The 20,946-nt window shown below is 32.9% G+C and overlaps 1 protein-coding gene and 1 pseudogene across 1 annotated transcript; both read right to left on the bottom strand.

Annotated features, from left to right (window-relative positions):
• Positions 1–6,836: 6,836 nt before the first annotated feature.
• On the bottom strand, positions 6,837–10,426 carry LOC18102709 (tropinone reductase homolog At5g06060-like; annotated as a pseudogene).
• Positions 10,427–13,006: 2,580 nt separating this feature from the next.
• On the bottom strand, positions 13,007–14,307 carry LOC7458126 (zinc finger protein 10). Its single transcript, XM_002316233.3, has one exon. The coding sequence runs from the start codon at positions 14,081–14,083 to the stop codon at positions 13,211–13,213; it is 873 nt and encodes a 290-aa protein (XP_002316269.1). The 5' UTR covers positions 14,084–14,307; the 3' UTR covers positions 13,007–13,210.
• Positions 14,308–20,946: the final 6,639 nt, after the last annotated feature.

Here is a 20,946-nt window from a genome sequence, read left to right on the forward strand (position 1 = left end):
ATAAAAATGGCAATGAGAAGAGGATGGACTAAAAAAGCGAAAATGTTTTCACCTGGGGGCCACACTAAAAAATTACGGGTAGGACTGCCCGTCACCTTCACGGGCAAGGAGGATCCCCATGTACAGTTGGTATGACGTAGATCTACTGAATACAAAAATAGTAATCTTCACCGTCCATTTTCCTCTCTCCCTCTAGTAACTCACCACGTGTTAGCCTTTTTGAAACCTTCTGACGTGCCCAATAGGATTCCAACACTGGTTGTTGTTACGACCTTCTTTTCCTGACACGCATGAGGTCCGGAAACCTAATTTTGAGTATGATTCTGTTTATTTTAATAATTTTAGTTTGGTATTGTTTAATGGAGGTTCCGTTTTTTAATTGCACAATTCCGAGGATGCCACCACGTGGCGGTGATCAGCGAATAGGAGTTTCGTGTCTGATTCCTCTCCTCGCACGCGCTTTTGCAGGTTACAAGGACGATAATAAGTAGGCGGCCTTTCTTTACGTTATTGCAATTCGCGTCTTGGTACGCTGCTCTTTGTTCCACGGATACTGAACCCTGCTCGCCAGATCCTAGTCTATAATCTACATCATAGTTATCAAATCTGATTTGGAGATTTATCCAGTCAAGAGATTGGTTTTATGGATTTCATGATGAAATCTGATAAATCTAAAAAAATTAAATATTTTATATTTTATATAAAAACAATTATAAAAAAATTGCTATATATATTATAAATAATAGAATTTAAAAGAATATTTTAAAAAAAAATTATTTATGTATTGAAAAGATATTGTGTTGTCTTTTAAGTTTAAGTATTTTTTAAAAAAAATTATCCTATATTACAAAAAACATAATTTTTTTCTTGTGAATATAAAATATATACATTAAAAAGATTCAAATCTCAGATTTAAAAGATATTATGCTATCATTTTAAGTTTAAATATTTAAACCAAAAAGTTTTTTACCCCACATTAAAAAGATATTATGTTATCATTTTAAGTTGAAGTATTTAAACAAAAAAAAAACTTACGTTGCAAAAATATAACTTTTTTCTTGTAAACAAATAATATATATATTACATGGTTTCAAATCCTATATTGAAAAAATAACTCATTTCTTATACATAGAATATATACATTAAAGGGTTTCAAATCCCGCATTGAAAAGATATTATTTTATCCTTTTAAGTTGAAGTATTTAAACCAAGAAGTTTTTTATCCCACATTGAAAAATAATTTTTCTCATGAGAACATAGAGTACACACACTAAAAGGTTTCAAACCCCACATTGAAAAAATAACTTTTTTCTTATGAACATAGAGTATATGTACTAAAAGGTTTCAAATTCTACATTGAAAAAATAAAATATTTTTCTAATATTTACATAATAAACTTTAAAAAAGAGTTAATAACTAACTAAAAAAATATGAAAAAATGGGCGTAGGGGAAAAACCACTTTTGAAAAAAAAAACCGTGTCTCATTTAGGTTTGTCCGGGTCACGGGTCGACCCATCAGGTCGATTGGATTTTGCCGGGTTGTTGCACTAGCCGGGCTTTTGTTTTATCAAAACCAGTTCAGCCACCGAGTCCCGAATCGACCCGCCAGACTGGTCCGGGTTTAATAACTATAGTCTATATATGATGTTAAAAAAAATCAATTTAATTTTTAATATCATTGTCAGTTCTTTATTTAATTATAACTTTGTTTGATTTTAAAATAAATTACAATACAACATTGTTAATTTTTCTTTAGAAAAATCGTTTTACTTAACTTACGACCTCTGCCCATCACAAAAGTAACCATGCTCTAATTTTTTAAGGCAGGTTTTTAAATAATTGTTATATAATCTATCAAAATAATTTTTACAATCAAGGTGAAGTTTCAAAAATAAAACTCTTATGAAGAAAATAAAAAACAATAACATCGGTTATCTTTGTGATCCTGATTGTAAGATCAAGATATCTTCATAAAAAATAAATCAAAATATATTATGAAACTTAATTCTCAATCATTCATGATAAAATTAAAAAAAATCAATTAAAAAACCTTTGAGTCAACTCAACTTAGCTCGTTAAACATTATTTGTAGGTCACAAGACCAAAATAACTTAATAAAAAGCAAATAAACAAATCATAAAGTTTAATTTCTAACTAACTCAATATTAAAGAATAAAACTATGACAAAAGGTTAAACAAGAAAAAAAAAACATAACCAACCAAATTAATCCTTAAAACCTGCAACATGTGTCAAGTGAGTGAGATAACCTAGTAAAAATTAAAATTAATATTAAGTAATAAAATTAAAAAATATTGATTGAAAATAAATTAAAGAATAAAAAAGACAAATGTTTTTTTGAGGGTCACACCAAAACATGCAAGGAAAATATTGTTAGTTGCTATAATACTTTCCCTGTATATTTTAATATATTGCTAGTAATTAAAAATCAACTAATAAAAAATAAATAAAACAAATAATTTTTTAATCAAATATTATCCAAGAAGCAAAACTTTAATAAATTCCTTTGCCTTTGCCGGCATGTTTTAAATAAATTTTGATCGAAAATATAAATTTTTATTTTGAAAACAAAATCACCCGTGAATATTTGTCGAATGCAGTAAAAAAATATTAATTTTATCTTACATTTCATGTTTCAAGTTCGTCACGTATCAATCTCAATAAAAAAATAACATTTTATAATTCATGAATAAAATGTTGAGTTTTGTTTTTGAACAACAGAGTGCCTGATACTGAAGAATAACAACTCATTATCTAAATATATAAATATAACTTTAATATATTAACTAGTAATAAGAAGATTTATTTTATCTCATGACCTTTTGGATCTAAACATTAGGATTGTCATAATTTTTTTATTAGATTTATATAAATGCATTAAGTTAGACATGGACGATGTACTCTTAAATTAAAAAAATAAAAATTGACTGAGAGATAAGTTGGTTTAAACGCACTCTTAATGATAAATAAATAATAAACAATTACGAGTACCATTTTACTTTTCCGTGGAACATATAATAATCACTGCTACCCTTGTCAGAATACAGAACAGGGAAAAACAGTGCGGTAGGTGAGAGGCTACGATAGGGTAGAGTGTATGTGAAGTATGATTATTTTTTAAAATGATTTTTATTTAAAAATATATTAAAATAATATATATTTTTATATTTTAAAAATTATTTTTAAGATTATTGCATCAAAATAATTTAAAAATACTAAAAAAATATTATTTTAAAAAAAAATTAAAAGTTTTTTTAGTAAAAATACTTTTAAAACACAAAAACAAATAGAATCTCTACATGATTCAGCGTAGCGTTGTGCCTAAGGTTTTTTTTGTAATTTAAAAATGATTTAAAATAATATATTATTTATTTATTTTTAATATAAGTATATTTAAATAATTTAAAATTATAAAAAAATAGTTAATTTAAATCTAATAAAAAATATAATATAATATAATATTTTAAAAATACAAAAACCAAATTACTCTTGCTTAAAGGAGCGTGACAAAACGCGCGACATGATGCATTGAGCAGTGATCAAATTTGTTTTACTTTTTATATTGTTATGAAATATTAATATAAAAAATAAAAAAATATTATTTTAATATATTTTAAAAGAACAATTTAAAAATTAAGAGAAATTCTGAAAGGTATGTAAACTCATGTCAACATCAAATGACGGTACATTCTGCAGAATATCTTATGTTTGGTAACTGTATGAGCAGACACGTGTCTATTAATGACGTGGAGCGGAAGGTGCAAAACCCTCTCGTTTCCTCGAGCTTAGACACGTGTCGAGCACTAACTCCTGCCCATTTTGCCGCCGTCTGCCCCGATTTTGGATAGGTATCCTCCCTCCAAGTTTTGTTCATTTTGCAATTGATGTTGACCCCAATTTATTAGTTTCGAAGGGGGGCATTGTGTCCCTTATTTCTGTTTAATCAATACCTTTTTTTTTAATCGAAGTGTTTTCGTCTTGGAGTTCAGATCAGAACACCTCATGTTGTGAAAGTAATTCATTAGCATTGACTGATGGGATACCCTCCGTCATGCTCCCCACGTGCCCAGTCTTGCTTTTAAAATTCTTGGGTTTTTTTTTTATATATATTTGTTATATTAATGACAAAAATAAATTTTAAAAAATATTATTTTAATATATTTTAAAAAATAATTGAGACTATCAAATACAAGATAAGGACTCGAGGCGATCGATGTAGACACTATTGATTATTCATGAAAATTAGTTAAAACATGAAATCCTGGTAAATTAAAGAAGGAGCCTTAGATGATAAAGATAGAAGATTTTTACTAGAAATCTCAAATTAAAAACCTTGGAGGAATTGAGTGAGATTTAGAAATGAAAGACAGTTATTATATAACTCAAGATAGTGATAAAAATAAAACAAAAATTTTATGTTCTTGTTAAATGATAAAAACACATATATAATAAGGAATTTTATGTGCGACGTGAGATGCAAGAATAAATTTTATTTTTAGTAAGGTGCATCCTGTAATTTACAGGGAGGAATGCATGGACCGGCAGCCGAGTATAACACATCAAATCATAACACCAAACGCAGTACAAGTTCATTCACGCGAGGAGATGGAATATGAGCCACGTGCATGTCGAATTCAAAATGCTGCAAGTATTTGTTACTTTTTACAGGTCTCAACAAAACCGTTGCGTTTTATTCATGAATTAATAATTTCTACCTGTTTCATACTAGGTTGAACAATTGTTACATGATGGTTGCTGGGACTGATCTTTGTGATCTCGGTAGTCATCACAATTGCTAGGTTGATCTTTGTGATCTTCATACAATGGTGGATTTGTTAATATTAAAACATCACACTTTTTAATTATAAATTTAGTGTTTGACAATTTAAATTTTGAGATGGACAGCTCAACACAATTGCTATTGTCATTAGCAATTGTACAGGCTACTGTCACTGGCGGTTTATGAATATAACTGCTAATGATAATAACGATTATTTATAAACGCTATTTTTATTAGTAGTTATTAAATAAAACCGCGTTATATAACGGTAGTTGAGTTAAAATCTGTTATTTCTCAATTATTTTTGTCTCCTGTGATTTATCTCAAAATATTTTATCTAAATGTGCTAGTTTGATATTAGACGCTGTTATTAAAGAACTAAAACTAAATAGACTAGTTAAATTAAGTTTATTAGCCGAACTTAGTACACGGACGGCAAACAATTACTTAATTAAACCTGTCCTGCAAACTGTTTTGATTTTAAGTCTCAGTCTGGTAGCTGATTGATGGAGACCTCCATGGAGATGGAAAGTGGGGTCCGGGGCCGTACAATCACCCACCATAAAAAATATGCCACGCGCAACATAAAAGCTGGCAAGCATAATGCTCATTTCTCACCTCCCTGTGAGGGGTGACGTAACACGAACCAGTTAACACGTGACTAAGAACTTGTTTGGCAGTGTAATTGCAGGTGATTTTTAAATATGTTAAAATACATGTCAATGATTTTTTTCATTTTTTAAAAATTATTTTTAAAATCAGCACATCAAAACGATCCAAAACATACAAACCATATCAAATTTTAGCAAAAAAAAAAAATTCAAATTTTTTGAGAACACGAGTTGAACCACATTCCCAAACGTTCCCTAATAAAGCTTGCATACAAACTGTTTAACTTGTGAGATTTTAGTTTTGCTTATTATAAATTACCAGTTCAAGTCTTATATATTTTAGAATCACTAGAGATTTATATAATTATTAATTTTAAAATTTCTAAAATTTATTAAAATATACCTAAGTTAATCCGAAAATTTATATTAATAATAATAATAAAAAAAATAAAAAAGAACTTGCATGCAAGCCTGTCAGTCGCTGACCTAACCTAAACTTTTTTTTCCTTCGCTTTATTACATTTATGAACCAGAAGCGGAGAAACAGAAACTGCCAAACTGGCATGCTCCTCTTTCTTGCTTGTGCCTTGTCTTTATCTCTTTCTTTCTCCTAGTAACATTAACGTAAGAAAGTACTCCATGCCCTAAAGCCTAAGAATGCTAAAAACAAAAGAACTGTGGTGTTTCATGACACGTATGTATAATGCGTGCTTGAATACTATATGGTATTTCAAACTTTAGGTCATGTGGTGACATTAATCAATTATTTATGGCTAGAGAATTTTTAAAGCTGGTTATGAAGAGACCGGGGATTATCCAATGTATCTGACTCATATGATGTAAGCCATAAAGGTTTCTGTGTCCGTTTTGCTATATATATATATTATTAGGTTCGGAAAATAGCAGAATCCATTTTTAATTGTAAAAATGCATGGATGAGTCGTTGGTTTTTGTTTTCTTTATTTTCACTAGTTTCTATGTTCTTTGCATCTCTGGGGCATGTGGGGAATTAAGTTCGTATAAAAAAAGAAGGGTCGAAATCATTGTCCCTGGATAAAGCCCGAGCCCGTTTGCTAACAATGGGCAGTGATGGAGAGTGGAGGTGGGTCATCGCATGAAAGCATGCCTACAGAAAGAGACTTGACGAGGGCAACAACGGTCCAAGAATATAAAAAAAAAGGACAGATACTTGATTGGCTGATTATTATATTTGCCGATGTAATTGGACGATAGGACGTCCAAATCATGATCCGAGAAGTTCAAGTTGAAAATCTTTGCTTATTCATGTTGATTTCAAACGGCAGCAAAGAACACCGAAAGTCTCCCAAGAGTAATAACAAAAGCTTAGAGGTTTTGGATTCAAATCCCAGAAAGGATAGAAGAACAGGTTACTCTGACTGTTAAGGGGAAAGAAAGAACGAGAAAAAACTTGAAACACCATATATCTTTAATAGCTAATGCTAAAAAATATAGAGATAAAAATTTGGAGCAAAATTAATCACAACCACTTACTAGAGAAGGCTGAGTGCTGCCAATATAACAGCGCTCCAAGCAGAAGGCCTTGGTTGATTAAACAGAAACGCTGGGAAATTACAAATGTGCAGAGCAATATAATGTTACGCCTGCAATCATTTCCGAGGAAAATAGTCGATTATCTCTCAATCTGGTCTCATATGGGGTTAAATCCATTCACAGTAAATCCTCCATCAGTGGAAATATCTTGTCCGGTTATGTAAGCAGCAGCAGCAGGTAGACAAAGAAATCCCACCAGGGACGAGACTTCCTTTGGATCTCCATCGCGCTGGAGAGGGGTTTGAGAGACAACTTTGTCCAAAGACACCTTGTCATCGAGCAACTGGAAAGAGTAGACCATATGACGGTTAGAAAAGTTGCTGTGGAATCAATTATTGGAATCTTATATGCAAATTCTTCTTAAAGCTAATATGTCATGCAACATCCGACACACTCCAATGATTCACCATGTTTCATGATATGTATATCACACACGCACTCCCATCTCAAGACTATATGCCAAATTAAGATTATGGCTTGTTTAGTAGACATGCCGTCACAAAAAGAATGTCGAGTGGGTAATGAAGCTAGAAAAACTGAATTGTTGTCAAAAGACCACAAAATTCAGTTTGATTACTGCTTGGTAAGTGTTGTCAGACTGATGAACTGTAGCTAACTAAGATGCTCTACCATAAAAGATCTGAACCGACCAAGACATGAATCTTGTGACTTGCATCTGCTGGAAATAAAATACACAAGTATTCGGATGAACCTCTCAAGCTTTATCGATTAATTTACACGCTCTTTAACAAACTTATAAATTCTGAATACATCGTCCCTTCTATTTATATGGAGATTAATCCTCTAACTATCATAATCTAAAGAATTCTAACTAACTAATTCAACAAGGATTCTAATAAACTAATCCAACACAAATCCTTTTTGACAAAGGAATCCTACATACACTAGGATTTTTATCCAACAACATCATATATTATATACATTTATTTAGCGATTGAGATATATGGGCTCTTTAGATAACTAACTGATCCTTGATAAAGATTAAGAGGTCTATAAGCAAGAGTTAATGCGAGGAAATTCAGTTTAGGAGGCATCTTCCTGACTTGACGAACCTCTATGTAGACCCTTGGGGTTCTTAAGAGCAATGACTGGTTTCTTGCAATAATGTGTTTCCATAGAATTTCACCAAAACGATAAAAGAGATTTGTCAAGCTTCCTAAAGCAAGAACCCATTTTAATGTTCCAAGGTTAATGGGTTAGGTTTAAAATCCTGATGGATACAAATGCTAGATATCAATTGCAACTTAACTTAGCTGGCAAAAACCATAAGTTTGACTAAACGTGAACAAAAGCATCCCTAAAATGGAATCAGATACCTGCCTGCCGCTTACCATTCTCCATGTTATTAATGGCTTTAACTTTTAAACCAATCCATGACCAGATTAAATAATTAATTCAAGATGATCTGGTGGCTTTCACTACTTAATACTTATAGCAGAAAACAATGCCAGTGGTCTAGATGAGAATTTTGACATCAATGATGACGTGGTAATACTTCAAAAGGATGCTAAAATACCATAAAGGAAAGACTGGGAGCATTGTTTCAAATGATTCATCTATATGCAAAAAAGAGTTTCCCAGAGTTTCTCAAAAGACAGATAAATAAATCATACTGTAAGAAGGTTAGAAAATCATACGTGTTCCACAAGCGAGGTTCTGATATACCAGGGTGCAACACAGTTCGTCCTGATGTTGTCTTTTGTCCACTCACAAGCCAAAGTTCTTGCAAGTTGATTCATTGCCCTGTGAATAGAAAACTGGAAGAAAGCCCTTTTGACTTTTTCACAACCACCAAGTTCTCACTCATACTTATTTGAAAAGGATACTAGATTTCAACAGCTACTCACCTTTACTTGCTCCATAAATCAATCCAATACCTAAATGCACAAGATCCGCAACAGAGGAAATGAATACAATGCTTCCTGCTCCAGATGCTTTTAGAAGAGGATGTACAATTTGAGACAAATGGTATGCGGATTCGAAATTAGTCGCCATGACTTTTGAAAATTCTTCAGCAGAATAAACAGTGGTAGGCTTCCTGATAATTTTGCCAACATTGTTTACCTAAATAACATATCATCCACATTAAATCTCGGGAAAGTGTAGAAAACAATAACTCTCTTTCCACGGATTCTTGCAAATGGGAGGGATAGGAGTGGATAATTATCTCTGGCGGCTGATATAAATGGGGTTCATAGGCACCCGAAAGCGCACAAAGAAGAATGAAAAAGATACTTGGTAGGAACGATGCAACATCACGGACAGAAATAAGAATTAGATCATCATTACAATATCATGGGTCATCTAAGCAGCATTTGTTTATCAAAAGTACAAGAACCATTTGGAACAGAACTTATCCAGTTGAACAGTCAAGCCTTTCTCCTTCAAGCACAAACCATAAAATTCCCAATTGAACTAACACGTCGTAATAGCATAAGAACTGAGCAGACATATGACACAAAATCAACCCTACGTCATCAAACCAAAGAAATTTATTCATAAAAATTAAAGATGCAAAGTCATGGCTTCCAATTAACTAGCCACCTTAAAGTCAACAAGGGTGAAATGTAAAGATCGCTTTTGTGGCAAAGAGCCGATGAATGCCTAAAAGAGATGAATCAATGGAACTGAATCAAAGCGCCACTTTTAGCAACCCCTTCAAACAAAATTGCTAATGCATACACAAGCTGTAAACCATACGCCTAAATGATGAGTAAAACAAATCACGAAAAAATCCAATTTCGGCAGAAACTGCAAGATGTTTCAAAGACCAAGTTTTTACAGGGTTACTTACAATAATGTTGAGTTAGCCATTAAAAACACAACCCACTTCCTCTATAAGCTTCTCCCTCTGGACACGACAAGATGCATCACAAACTGACCCAGTGACCACAAAACCTTTAGCCTCCTATTCTTTCAAGCACTTATTAAGCTCTTCTTCATTTCTAGAGCATGTATGCACTCTCGCTCCTAGCCCAGCAAGTTCCTCCACTGTTGCATTCCTAATAAAAAGCACAGATAACACGCTCAAGGATTAAAAAAGAAGTGATCCCAGATAATGGGTCATCTTTGAATTATAAAGAAATGTGCTTCTTAGAAGACTTCAAAATCCATGAAGAGAAAAAGAAAAGAGAGAGTTTTAAACTTTGGTATTAGAGACAGATGGATAGAGAACCCGATTCCACGAGTACCACCAGTGACAAGAGCAGTCATTCCATGAAGAGACCATCTGGAGTCTTTGAAACTGCTGCTCTCTGCCATTGCCAGCCATTGATTTTCTCTCTGATTTGACAGAGTATTGGTGTGTGTCTTTAGGAAACCTACGCTCGTCCAACGTAAATCAAATGAAGATGATTTTTGTAGCTTTGGACGACAAATGAAAAGGTGAACCACGGATTGTGTCGTTTCTCTCTTTCCTTTTTTTTTTTTTCTTTATATATATATTTTTCTTTTAAAAATCTTGTCAAGCTGATATTTCTACTCAACTACTAATATATTAAATAAGACTGGGCCAGCTGATGTCCAATCAAACCCAATTTGATGCATGTGTAAGCTTATCACATCGTCTAATGGGCCATGGAGTCATTGACAGAATGACAGCCCATTTCACTGACAACTATCTGTAGCCATAGTTCCCTATCTGTTCGTACAAAGAGATTATTAATTATTATTCACAATGGAATACTCCGTATATATACAAAAGTATAAAGCACTATTTTGTTTTCATATCAATTCATCATTTTAATATGAAAAACAAAACGCCAATTAACTGGAATGGAATTTACATATTTTCTCAAACATCTTGGGATGGAAATGTACAAGATATACACGAGACATGCAGCGAGACATTTCACGCATGCTAGTCTTTAGCATGGAACAAACAGATATTTTTTTCTTGATCTTGTTAAGGGACTAGTTTGTCTCAGAAACCGCTCCTGCCATTTCCGAACGCTCACCAGCCAACTCCATTGGCCTAAAATACAGCTCAAGTTCTAGGCCTCTTGGGAGGTTTGGTGTAGTGATGGACTTAAATAATTGAACAATTAATGTTTAATTTGCTTCTTGGGAGGCTGCATCACAATGTTACCGGAGATGCAGCATGTAGAATCCGAGGGAGACCGGAAAAGAGTCCTTCTCAGAACCGATTACTCTCAGGTCTCACTCTGCAGGCCAGCAGACTAGAAACTGCTATCCAATAGCGAATGCTGTCGTGGGACATAAAAGTACACTATGGCCAAAGGAGCAAGCCATGTATACTATTTTCGAGCACTCTACAATTTTACAAAGCATCCTCAATACAGTAAGTCCCTACCCACCCCACGCACAAATAAGCTAGAGAGGGAGAGAGAGAGAGAGATCAGCTTCTTCTCCACATTCCCATAGTAAAATCTATGAAAGCAACAGAGAAACAGACATATCATATTGTCCATGTGCACGTCTCTGAAGCCTAATCTGTCACTACAGCTGTATTTGATTCAGATTCATAAATATGCAGCTCCTTAACCTATACACAAGACAAAACTCGCAACCAATTCTCTTTAATCTCTCTCTTACACAAACCATAGAAACCCAAGTAACCAACCTCACTTTCCCTTTATGTTTGTCTTTGTATCTATCAAAGTCAAAACTCACGGGAAAAACCCACCTCAAGATTAACAACACAACAATCTTCAATAGTCTAGGATTTAAATATATCTAGAACAATACATCCTATATATATATATATATATATATATATATATATATATGATTTCTTTACTGGACACGTTAAATTCCCTGCATGTGCAGCAACGTGTCTCAATTTCTCTTCGTCTCGCACCATTTGTTTTTGCCGTGAAAAAACTTTTGAAATTTTTATATTTTTAAATTGTTTTAATACTACATGTAAAAAATAAAATTTAAAAAATCAAAAAAATATTATTTCTATGTATTTAATTATCTAGCTCCAAGTCAAATTAAAGCGCTGTTTCATCAATTTCCCTTGTTAAGAAACGCTGAAAAAACAAAAATGTACAATACTTAACTGGGCGTTTATTAAGGAAGAACAGTCTATATCAAAATGTGGCTAAATGGCAACTATTATTGTACTAGCATTACTTTACTGAATTCCTGTCCAATAACCACACAGGTCTAGCTGAGGGTCTCAAAAAATGTTAATTTCTTAGACATTTTTAGGCTTCTATAGGGTTTGGTCGTTGATAGTGAATAGATACAACAGTAACATGTACATACAAAAGAGCGCGTAAATAGTGTCGATGATGTGATCTAGACATGTAGCAGTAACTGTGCAAATATCTATATTTTACTCAATTTGATTCTAAAGAGCTGGTGCATGTTTGTGGACGATATGGAGATTTTAGAGAGGAAGGAATAAGAAAACAGGATGTGTGTGGATTTATTCTGGGTTGGATTCAAAGGAAAAGGTGCTGGTACTGTAATAGCTGGTTTTTTGGTGAAAGGTGATAATAAGAAGGTGAAAAGAGAAATGATGTTCCCTAATGTTAATCCACAAGCATGTAGCTGAAGTGACTCACTGTCAGTTCTTTCACCCCTTTTAAAACCCCACTCTCTCTATCTCTCTTCTGAAATTGCCTAGCTGACGTCTAATGGTGTTTAGTGTGCAAAGGAAGATTTACCCTGTTTCCCGTACAGTCTTGGCTAAACTTTTTCCGCCTGAACCACGCTGAGGGATTTGAATCCTAATGGCTATCCATCTTCACTAATTAACTATACAGGTATACCTCCGTTCTGAAAAGTAGGTTTCATAATGCAGAAACCTAGCTAATACATTTTTTTTTATGAATTAAGTACCCTAATACAATTAACGTCCCTCTACATGACATTCAAAACCTCCGATCATTTTCCATGAATTATAGAATAGATCGAAGTGCCAAAGTAAGAGAGGCTGTGTGATTCTATCGTTTTTCATAGGCAAAACTCCTTGCCATTAACTGGAACTGATAAACAACGAAGTGTAAACAGTATATATCAGAAATGAGATGTAGAGGAAAAGCTTTTTATTCTTTTAGTTTTGATATTAGTACAAGAGTTCTCTGCCTATCATCCATTAGATCATGAAATCTAGAGAAAGGGGAAAAAAGAGTAAGTGCCAAATCAAGAAAGACCATTTCCTTTCTTATCGTGCTAATTAAAACATGTGCTTCAACCCCATACAATTGCACTCTAAAGCTGCCGCTGCTACCACTTCACTTTTTTGGTGTCTCACCAAGCCTGAGTTCAAGATCTATGCCCTCCTTGGAGCTAGAAGTAGGTCCGGTTGCCTCTGATTGAAGAATGTATCTATCATTTGGACGTGGCTTAACCAACAGTGAGAGAACTGAAACATTGGTTCTAGGCCTTTTGCAACTGATTGCCTCATCACCACAAGAACCAGGTGATAATAAACCGTGGCTATTAATAACAGAACCCAGGTCCATAAATAAGTCAGTCGCAACAAACTTATCATGGTTCAAGCATGTAACCTTCACTTCACCTTGATTCCTTTCTGCTTCAGGTTTTGAATGAAGTCTAGCTGACAAAGAATGATCTGAGCCTGATAAATTATCATGGAGATAAGGATACCCTTTATGCTGTTCTTGAACGAAGGAAGAAGAAGGGGGAGAAACAAAGGCATGTTCACTTAAATTTTCTTGATTGGACAGAGTTGATGCAATATTAGTGGCTCTAGAGACAGAAAGTTTGGGGTCAAGATCATAATTATCTAAGGTACAAACCTGATCAGATGGGAAATGAGACCCTAATGGTTTAAGTGAACTTTGGATATGATTTTGATGTTGAAAAACATAATTATGAGGACTAAGAGATTGCTTAAGCCTAGCCCTATCCCTCCTATGAACATTCATGTGACCACCTAGGGCTTGAGCTGACCTGAATTCTCTGCTACAAAAACTGCAAGAATAAGATCTTGGCGGCCAGATGCATCCACCAAGATGCCCAGATGAATCTTCTGCAAAAGCTTTCTCTTCCCACGAACCACTGATGGATTTCATTGATGCTGGCAGCTGTGACTTCAAGAGTTGTTTCCTCTTCATCCACAGCCAGTATTGAGCTTGTTCCATGGTGATATATAACACAAGAAATGTTGAATTAATGGAGACTGGAAGGAAACTCAGAGGTAGGTTCTGAATGGAAGCTTTAATGCAAGGCAAGAGGTTAATATAGAAAAGGTACAACTAGAAGTGCAGTTCTGTATTCACTCACTATTGAATACGTGAAAGCTACTTGAGAATCTAGAAAAAGCTCAGCTGAAAAAGTCTTCGTTTCTAGTTTTATGATAGCGGGTTTAGTCTTCTTATTTGGCTCTTCCATTGAAGCTATGCAGTTGGTTTTTGGCTTGTTCGATACAGTCGCTGTTAGAGGGTATTATTTTGGCAATTTTTTGAAATGTGACATTTAAGTGTATATCTTCCGATCCACATGCGTGGAATTACTACCAGTCATTAATAATAGACATTGAGACATTGGATTATATAATACCACCCTTGTATACTATACTGCCTACCTAAGTAGCTATCTATTTATTTTCTAGTAACTGCTGGGACTTTTTTTTATTTTTTTTTATATATATATATATATACACGTACCTACTCAAGAATCTAAAAAAAAATATACGTTGAAGATGAAAATTACAGTAATGAGTGATTTTTAAAATATGTATTTTTAAAAAATATATTAAAATAATATTTTTTTTAACATTAACACATCAAAATGTTATGAAAATATAAAAAATAATTTAAATCAAATTATAATAAATAATTTAAAAAAAAACGGAAAAAAAACAGTACGAACCACAGAATCCAGACAATTAGATCAATTGAACGAGGGTTCACACGAGAAGAAAAGGGAGCGAATACTTTTGATGAAATAGTTAATATAATCATTGTATTGCTGTACTTCCTCGCGTGCTTTCTCAACTATACGTTCAATAATGAAAACCCATTCATGAAGTTGCCTGCTAGCTTCACTTAATTAACTTTGCGAGCGATTGTTTTAGATTGTCGTTAACAGGCAGATGTTGGAGTGTAGCGTAACGATGTATTTGTTTTTCCAAGGTTTATTTCTTATTTTGTTGTTGGGAATGATATTAGAAAAAATTATTAGTATTTTTTGGATCGATGGTTAGGTTTTTTTTGTACTATTTAAGATTTATTATATAAAAAATACCATGTAGCTCTATTTTTATATAGTAAACGTTAAATCTTATGTTTTTCTAATTTATCTTCTATTTTAATATTTATTGATAATTGCTCCGTGTTCCTGACAACAGAGAGATTGTGCAATTGCCTTGAAACGTAGTGATGTTCTACAATATTCGCATTTGCAACCAGTACTCTCCGATCCTCATTCGGCATCACAAGGGTACTGGCTTCTTGAGCGCTAGCTTTGTGTTGAGAAGTAACTGCGATGCTTTGCTAAAGATAGTGTTGAACCGAATATTCAAACATCCAGTCATGTTTCTCAAATCGAACATGTCTCGAAAAACTAATCATCATTCGTACCGGGTTTCTATTCGTATGTTTAAGATTTCGATCAGATCATTTCAACAATATTTTTGTTATTCCATTCCAAGTGACATACAAAATATCTCGAGAGAAGTGGTGTGCTCGGATTTCTTCAAAGACACCGGCGAAGTTTATTTACAAGATCATTTCGTTCTAATACTCTACTCGTCACTAGATATGACGGATGAAAGAATTAGAACCTATCCATGAAGGCTCGAGCAGACAAGGACAGGCACTTGTGAAAGATTGGTTATTAAATAATCACGCAGAGATCATTATAATATCACGATCATTATTTGATTTAATGACCAACTTTCCTCTGTAAACAAATTAATTAAACAAGCTTGATTGTGAAGCTCTCGATCTTTGATTTAACGACCAGCTCTCCTCTTGTACCTCTAGTGAATGTAATTAGAATCCTTCTGTTTTTTTCTTCAACGTCTCGTCTGGTTAACAAGTCAAAGAAAGCTCTCTCTCCATTAATTAGGACTAAATGGCATTGATCAGAGATCATATTTCTCAAATGAAAAATTGGGTTTAAATGGGACATTTGAGAGCTGACAAGCCACAGCATCAACGTATTAGGTGGAGTGTGTTTACTAATAGCCATAGGAGTCGATTACAAAAATACCAAGTGGATTGTTTTTTGGCATGGTTTAAATTATCCCAGGTAAATTAATTGAGTAGCCTTAATCGAATAGAAGGTTTATTACTATGACAAACTGTACTGTTCGAGGCAAATAAGGATGTTATTAGTTCATCAAGAAACGCAGATTTCTTAAAATTTGACTTGAGACAATTAGTAGCAACTTTTTACTCGACTTTTCGATCAGTTTGGAGCATTCTCAAAAGAAATGGGAATCCATTCTTTAATCTTCTTTGACTTCTCCATTCGAACTTGATGCGATTGGATTATGCATGTTTCTCCAATCTGTTCACGGATTGGCATAAATTCTTGTTGCTCTAGCTAGCTAGCTATTTATAGAGGTGACTTGACACATTGAGTACCATATATAGGAATACAATAAAATATAAATTAAGAGCTCTTAAATTTTTAATTTTCTTATTCATAAATTGATGCCGAGGAATCCTGGCTACTAAATTTTTTAATTGTTGATATGTTTCTTTCAGTCTCCTGAAACATTGCCTCGAGACAACTTGCATGAAAGAGGATTCCTTGTTATCGATATATAGCCATAACCCATAATTTCAAACATTTTTCTTTCTTTGTTTTTCGTCCAAGTCAAGACTGCAGAATTCAAATAGCTTAATCAGTGGGAGAATGAACACGCGTTAATGTATAATACTTTAATGATTGCGCAATCATTGACTACGAAAGACTATTTCTTCGATAAAAATACAAGATTGTCTTCACATGTAGCAGACAAGTGCTACCTAAACTGTCTGGTCTTGATTCTCAACTTGTGGAAAAATTAATTGTAATGAATTGAGCATGATTTGTCTAAAAAAAAAACACGACTTGATTGCAAAACAACAAACAAAGATGGCTTAAAATAGACTTTTTCGAGATAACTATAACTATAAAAAGGTGATGAAGCTTAAACCATTAGAATATATAATTTCTTGCCGTAATAATAATTAATTAGTTCAGTGGGTTTTACTTTGGGAATAAATCTCAAATCAAAGAATTCATTTCGGCCGAGATATGCAACGTAATCGACAAAAGTAAAGAAATACTTCCAAATACACCTTAATTTCAAAACCTATATCTTGAGTTTTGTATTGATAATGGTACTACTGATGGAAGAAGGACAAAGAAATCAAGGATTGTGTTTAGTATTAGTCTGAAAATGTTCTCCGTGGCCATCTCCTAAGCATAACTTTGTCAATTCAATAATCTAGCTGATCTCCTTTTTTTTAACTGCAGCCTTAAATATTGCCTTGTGTTAGGAGCCGAGGACTCATCAAGCACTGGCTGATGAGTTTTAAAGTCCTTTCTTGTGATGGGCTAGTCATTAATGAACACAACAAATATAGAGGACAGCTTGCTACTGCCGCTGATTTCTTAGCAAATCAAGGGATAGCCTTGTGATGCTAGGAACCTCATCAGCCATTACCTTTGCACCAGGCTATCCTCATTCTTGTGTAAGTTTTTAGGTCTTGCTTGTTTTGCCCTCGCTCTATGCCCGTAAGCTGAAAGTTTTTGTCTTGAAGTTTGGGAGGCCGAGCTTAATTTTGCACTGCAATTTTGCCATAGTTCCAGTTAAAATTAGCCCATGGGTCTCATGGCTAATTGGATTTCCTCGGGCCAGGATACATAGATCGTTGATAAGCATCTCCAGTTGCAAACAGTGTAGATAAATCCATGGTCATTCATTTTCCATGGCCCAACAAGGCATGCATCTGTCCCTGCCTGCAGCAATCTAATTTGTTTTCGAATGGTAGATTATTCAATCTATCGTTTTCAATGATCTATCCTCGTGGATGAATAATTATCGATGATATCACGTGAGTGTATTTTGGAGTGATCTGATTTTCATCAGCAAATGATGGTGAAGATGAACTGCCATGCCAATGGCTCCAGAGATGTTAAGCTGAGAATATTGCTGGACGATGACATGAATGGCGTTACGATGACAAATGCTGGTGTAAGAGAGAGAGCTGCCAAGGAAAATGATGCCGAGGAGCTCAGGCAACCACATACAGACTATTCTTTTTTTACTTTTCTACTACTACGATGTGAATGGAAAATTTCATTATTTGATTTTTTGAATAATACCAAATCCATCGTTGTATTTTCAAGTCATAGTCTTGGTGACTGATCTGTTATAAATTGATTGATGTCGTCAACCCAAGTCATTGTTTTTTTTCTGAATACCCGTATATTCTTTATGGGTTGGTTGCTAGCGGACTGAAGGCCTTTTTATGTGGGCCATGTTGGGCTTCTTTGTCTTGTACTGGCAGAAACGAAAGGACATGGTTCGGTGCCCTATACTCCTTTTTTCACGGAAGTTTAGGTGCCCTAATCCTATTTGACCGTTTACTGATTTCTTAGAGTGTGTTTGGTATTGCGGTAGTTGTTGTGGTTGTGGTTTAAAAAAAGTTGTTTTATAAAAAGTACTTTTAGTTGTGGTTGGTTTGAAAAAATAGGTGTTTGGTTAAAACTGTAGTTGAAATTGAGGTTGAAGAAAAAGTAGTTTAATGTGTTTGGTTAAAAATGTTTTTGAAATTGAGGTTATAAAATAATTTTAAAAAAAATAAATTAATATTGATGGTTTTTAATTTAAATATTGTGGATTTAACTATTGCGGTAACATTATGAAATAAATCATACTTTATCTAAATTAGTTTTTTTTTTAAAAATTAACAAAAAAAAAAATTAAAAATAAAAATCAATCCACGCAGTGCAAGTGAACAGTACAAGAAAAGTGCACTGTTCACTATTTTTAACATGAACAGTGCGCTTTTCGTGCACTGTTCATGTTAATTGCACTGTTCATTGAACAGTGAAATTACGTGAACAGTGCAAAAAAAGCATGTAATTCTTGCTTTGCAAATACTGCGTTTCCAATGCAGAAAACAGGTGGGACCCAGTGAACAGTAAACTGTTTGTTTTTGTAACCAAATGGCTACAACTGTGTTTTAAAAAAAATGCAACCGCAGCCGCAGAGCCAAACGGGCTCTTAGTTACTCCAAGGAGACCACTGTCTGATTTCTTAGTTCCCTTGCGCTGACTTTTCAACTACTGTTAGAGTTGTTAGTGGTTATGCGCTCTCGTTGCTCGAAGAGCGACCCCCAGCAAGGCGGGGCTTTTTCTGTCTAAGACAGTAATTTGTGATAATAATAATGGTTTGAATTTTTTTTTATTTAGAAATATATTAAATTAAATGTTTTTTTTATTTTTTTAATATTAACATATTAAAACATCATCTGAAAACATAAAATAAAATTTTTATTATAAATAAATTAAATTTTTTTAAGAACACAGTGTTTCCAAACACTGCCTTATTAACCACGTTCTCACAGCTGCTTGAATGAGAAGAAATATAATATCTAAATTCTTGAAAAACATTTTTGGCCGTTGGCATGAAACTCAGCAGAACTATTCAAAAACCCTTGAATGGATACATACAAAGAAAAAAATCAATCAATATTTAAAAAATTAAATCAATTAATACTAAAAAAATAAATTAAATAAAAACTCATATTATAATTTGAAATTAAAAAAATAAAGATAAAAGAGGGCAAAAAAACTTTTGTTATATAATTAAAAATACAAAAATTAATTCATCATCAACTCAATAATAAATAGTAAAACTAAATAAAATTATATATTAAAAGATAAAATTAAAAAAACATACTAAAAAACCCAAATAAAATAAAAAAAAATTGTATTAAACTATGAAATTAAAAAAATAAAATAAAAGAAATGAGGCAAAAAAATAAAAAAAAAAGCCACGTGGATATTGAAAAAAACCCAGGGGCGAGTGGGCTTGCATGCTTACTCCCTCTATTTTTTTCACATGTAGATTAAAATAGTTTATTTGCTTCTACGATTTCAAAGTCATGCTATACCCCGAGCTACAGCATGAAACTTTTTTTTTAACTAAAATGATTTATTAAACAGATTTATTATTTATAAAAATAGTTAAACTTTATTTTAGTTTTATTGATAATTAAATAATAAATGATTATGAGAGTTGTTTCACGCACGTGTGTATGACTTGTTTTTGTTTTTGAAGGACTTTGGCTCCTTTCTCCAAAAAAAAAAAAAAAAAGGAAAACCAAATCCCGGTTCCAAGATTTTAATGCTCTCACAATTCACAATTCCTGGAAAAGTTTTCCTCCGAGACTGGAAAAGTAGAGTCGTGCGTTCGAATTAGAAAGTCTCTGCGAACTTGAAAGGTTTCAATTTTTCAATTTTACAGTAATTAGTGGAAGATATCTCGAAGTCAAAGTCAGGGAGGTTCTCTAAGTTTTTTCCTTTTTAATGAAAATATCAACTTGAAATATCGAACGAGAGAAAAGGAAAATATTCAATTTAATAATCTTTTTTTGTCGATATTCCCATGAAAAACAAATATTACCATAAACAAAAATAAAAAAACAAATTTATTAAACACTTCAGTTTTTATTTTGAAATATCTAAATAAAAAATATTTAATTTATTAATGCACGTGATAAAAATATAGTATCAAGTGATCATCTGTAGCATGATAAAAGTTATTTTTAAAAATAAATTATTTAAAATATATTAAACTAATTTTAATTTTAATATTTAATATTTATTTTAGATATTAACACATTAAAATTAAGACAATAAATAACAAAAAAAAACATTAAATTTTTATAAAATTTTAAAATTCTTAAATTTAAAACTAGAAAAAAATTATAATTTTTTTAAAATAACATGTCACAAACAAACCTTACTATTTATAAAATTTAAATTTTGAAAATGA

Source organism: Populus trichocarpa, chromosome 10 (genome assembly GCF_000002775.5).
Source record: "Populus trichocarpa isolate Nisqually-1 chromosome 10, P.trichocarpa_v4.1, whole genome shotgun sequence".
NCBI classification, from domain to species: Eukaryota; Viridiplantae; Streptophyta; class Magnoliopsida; order Malpighiales; family Salicaceae; genus Populus; species Populus trichocarpa.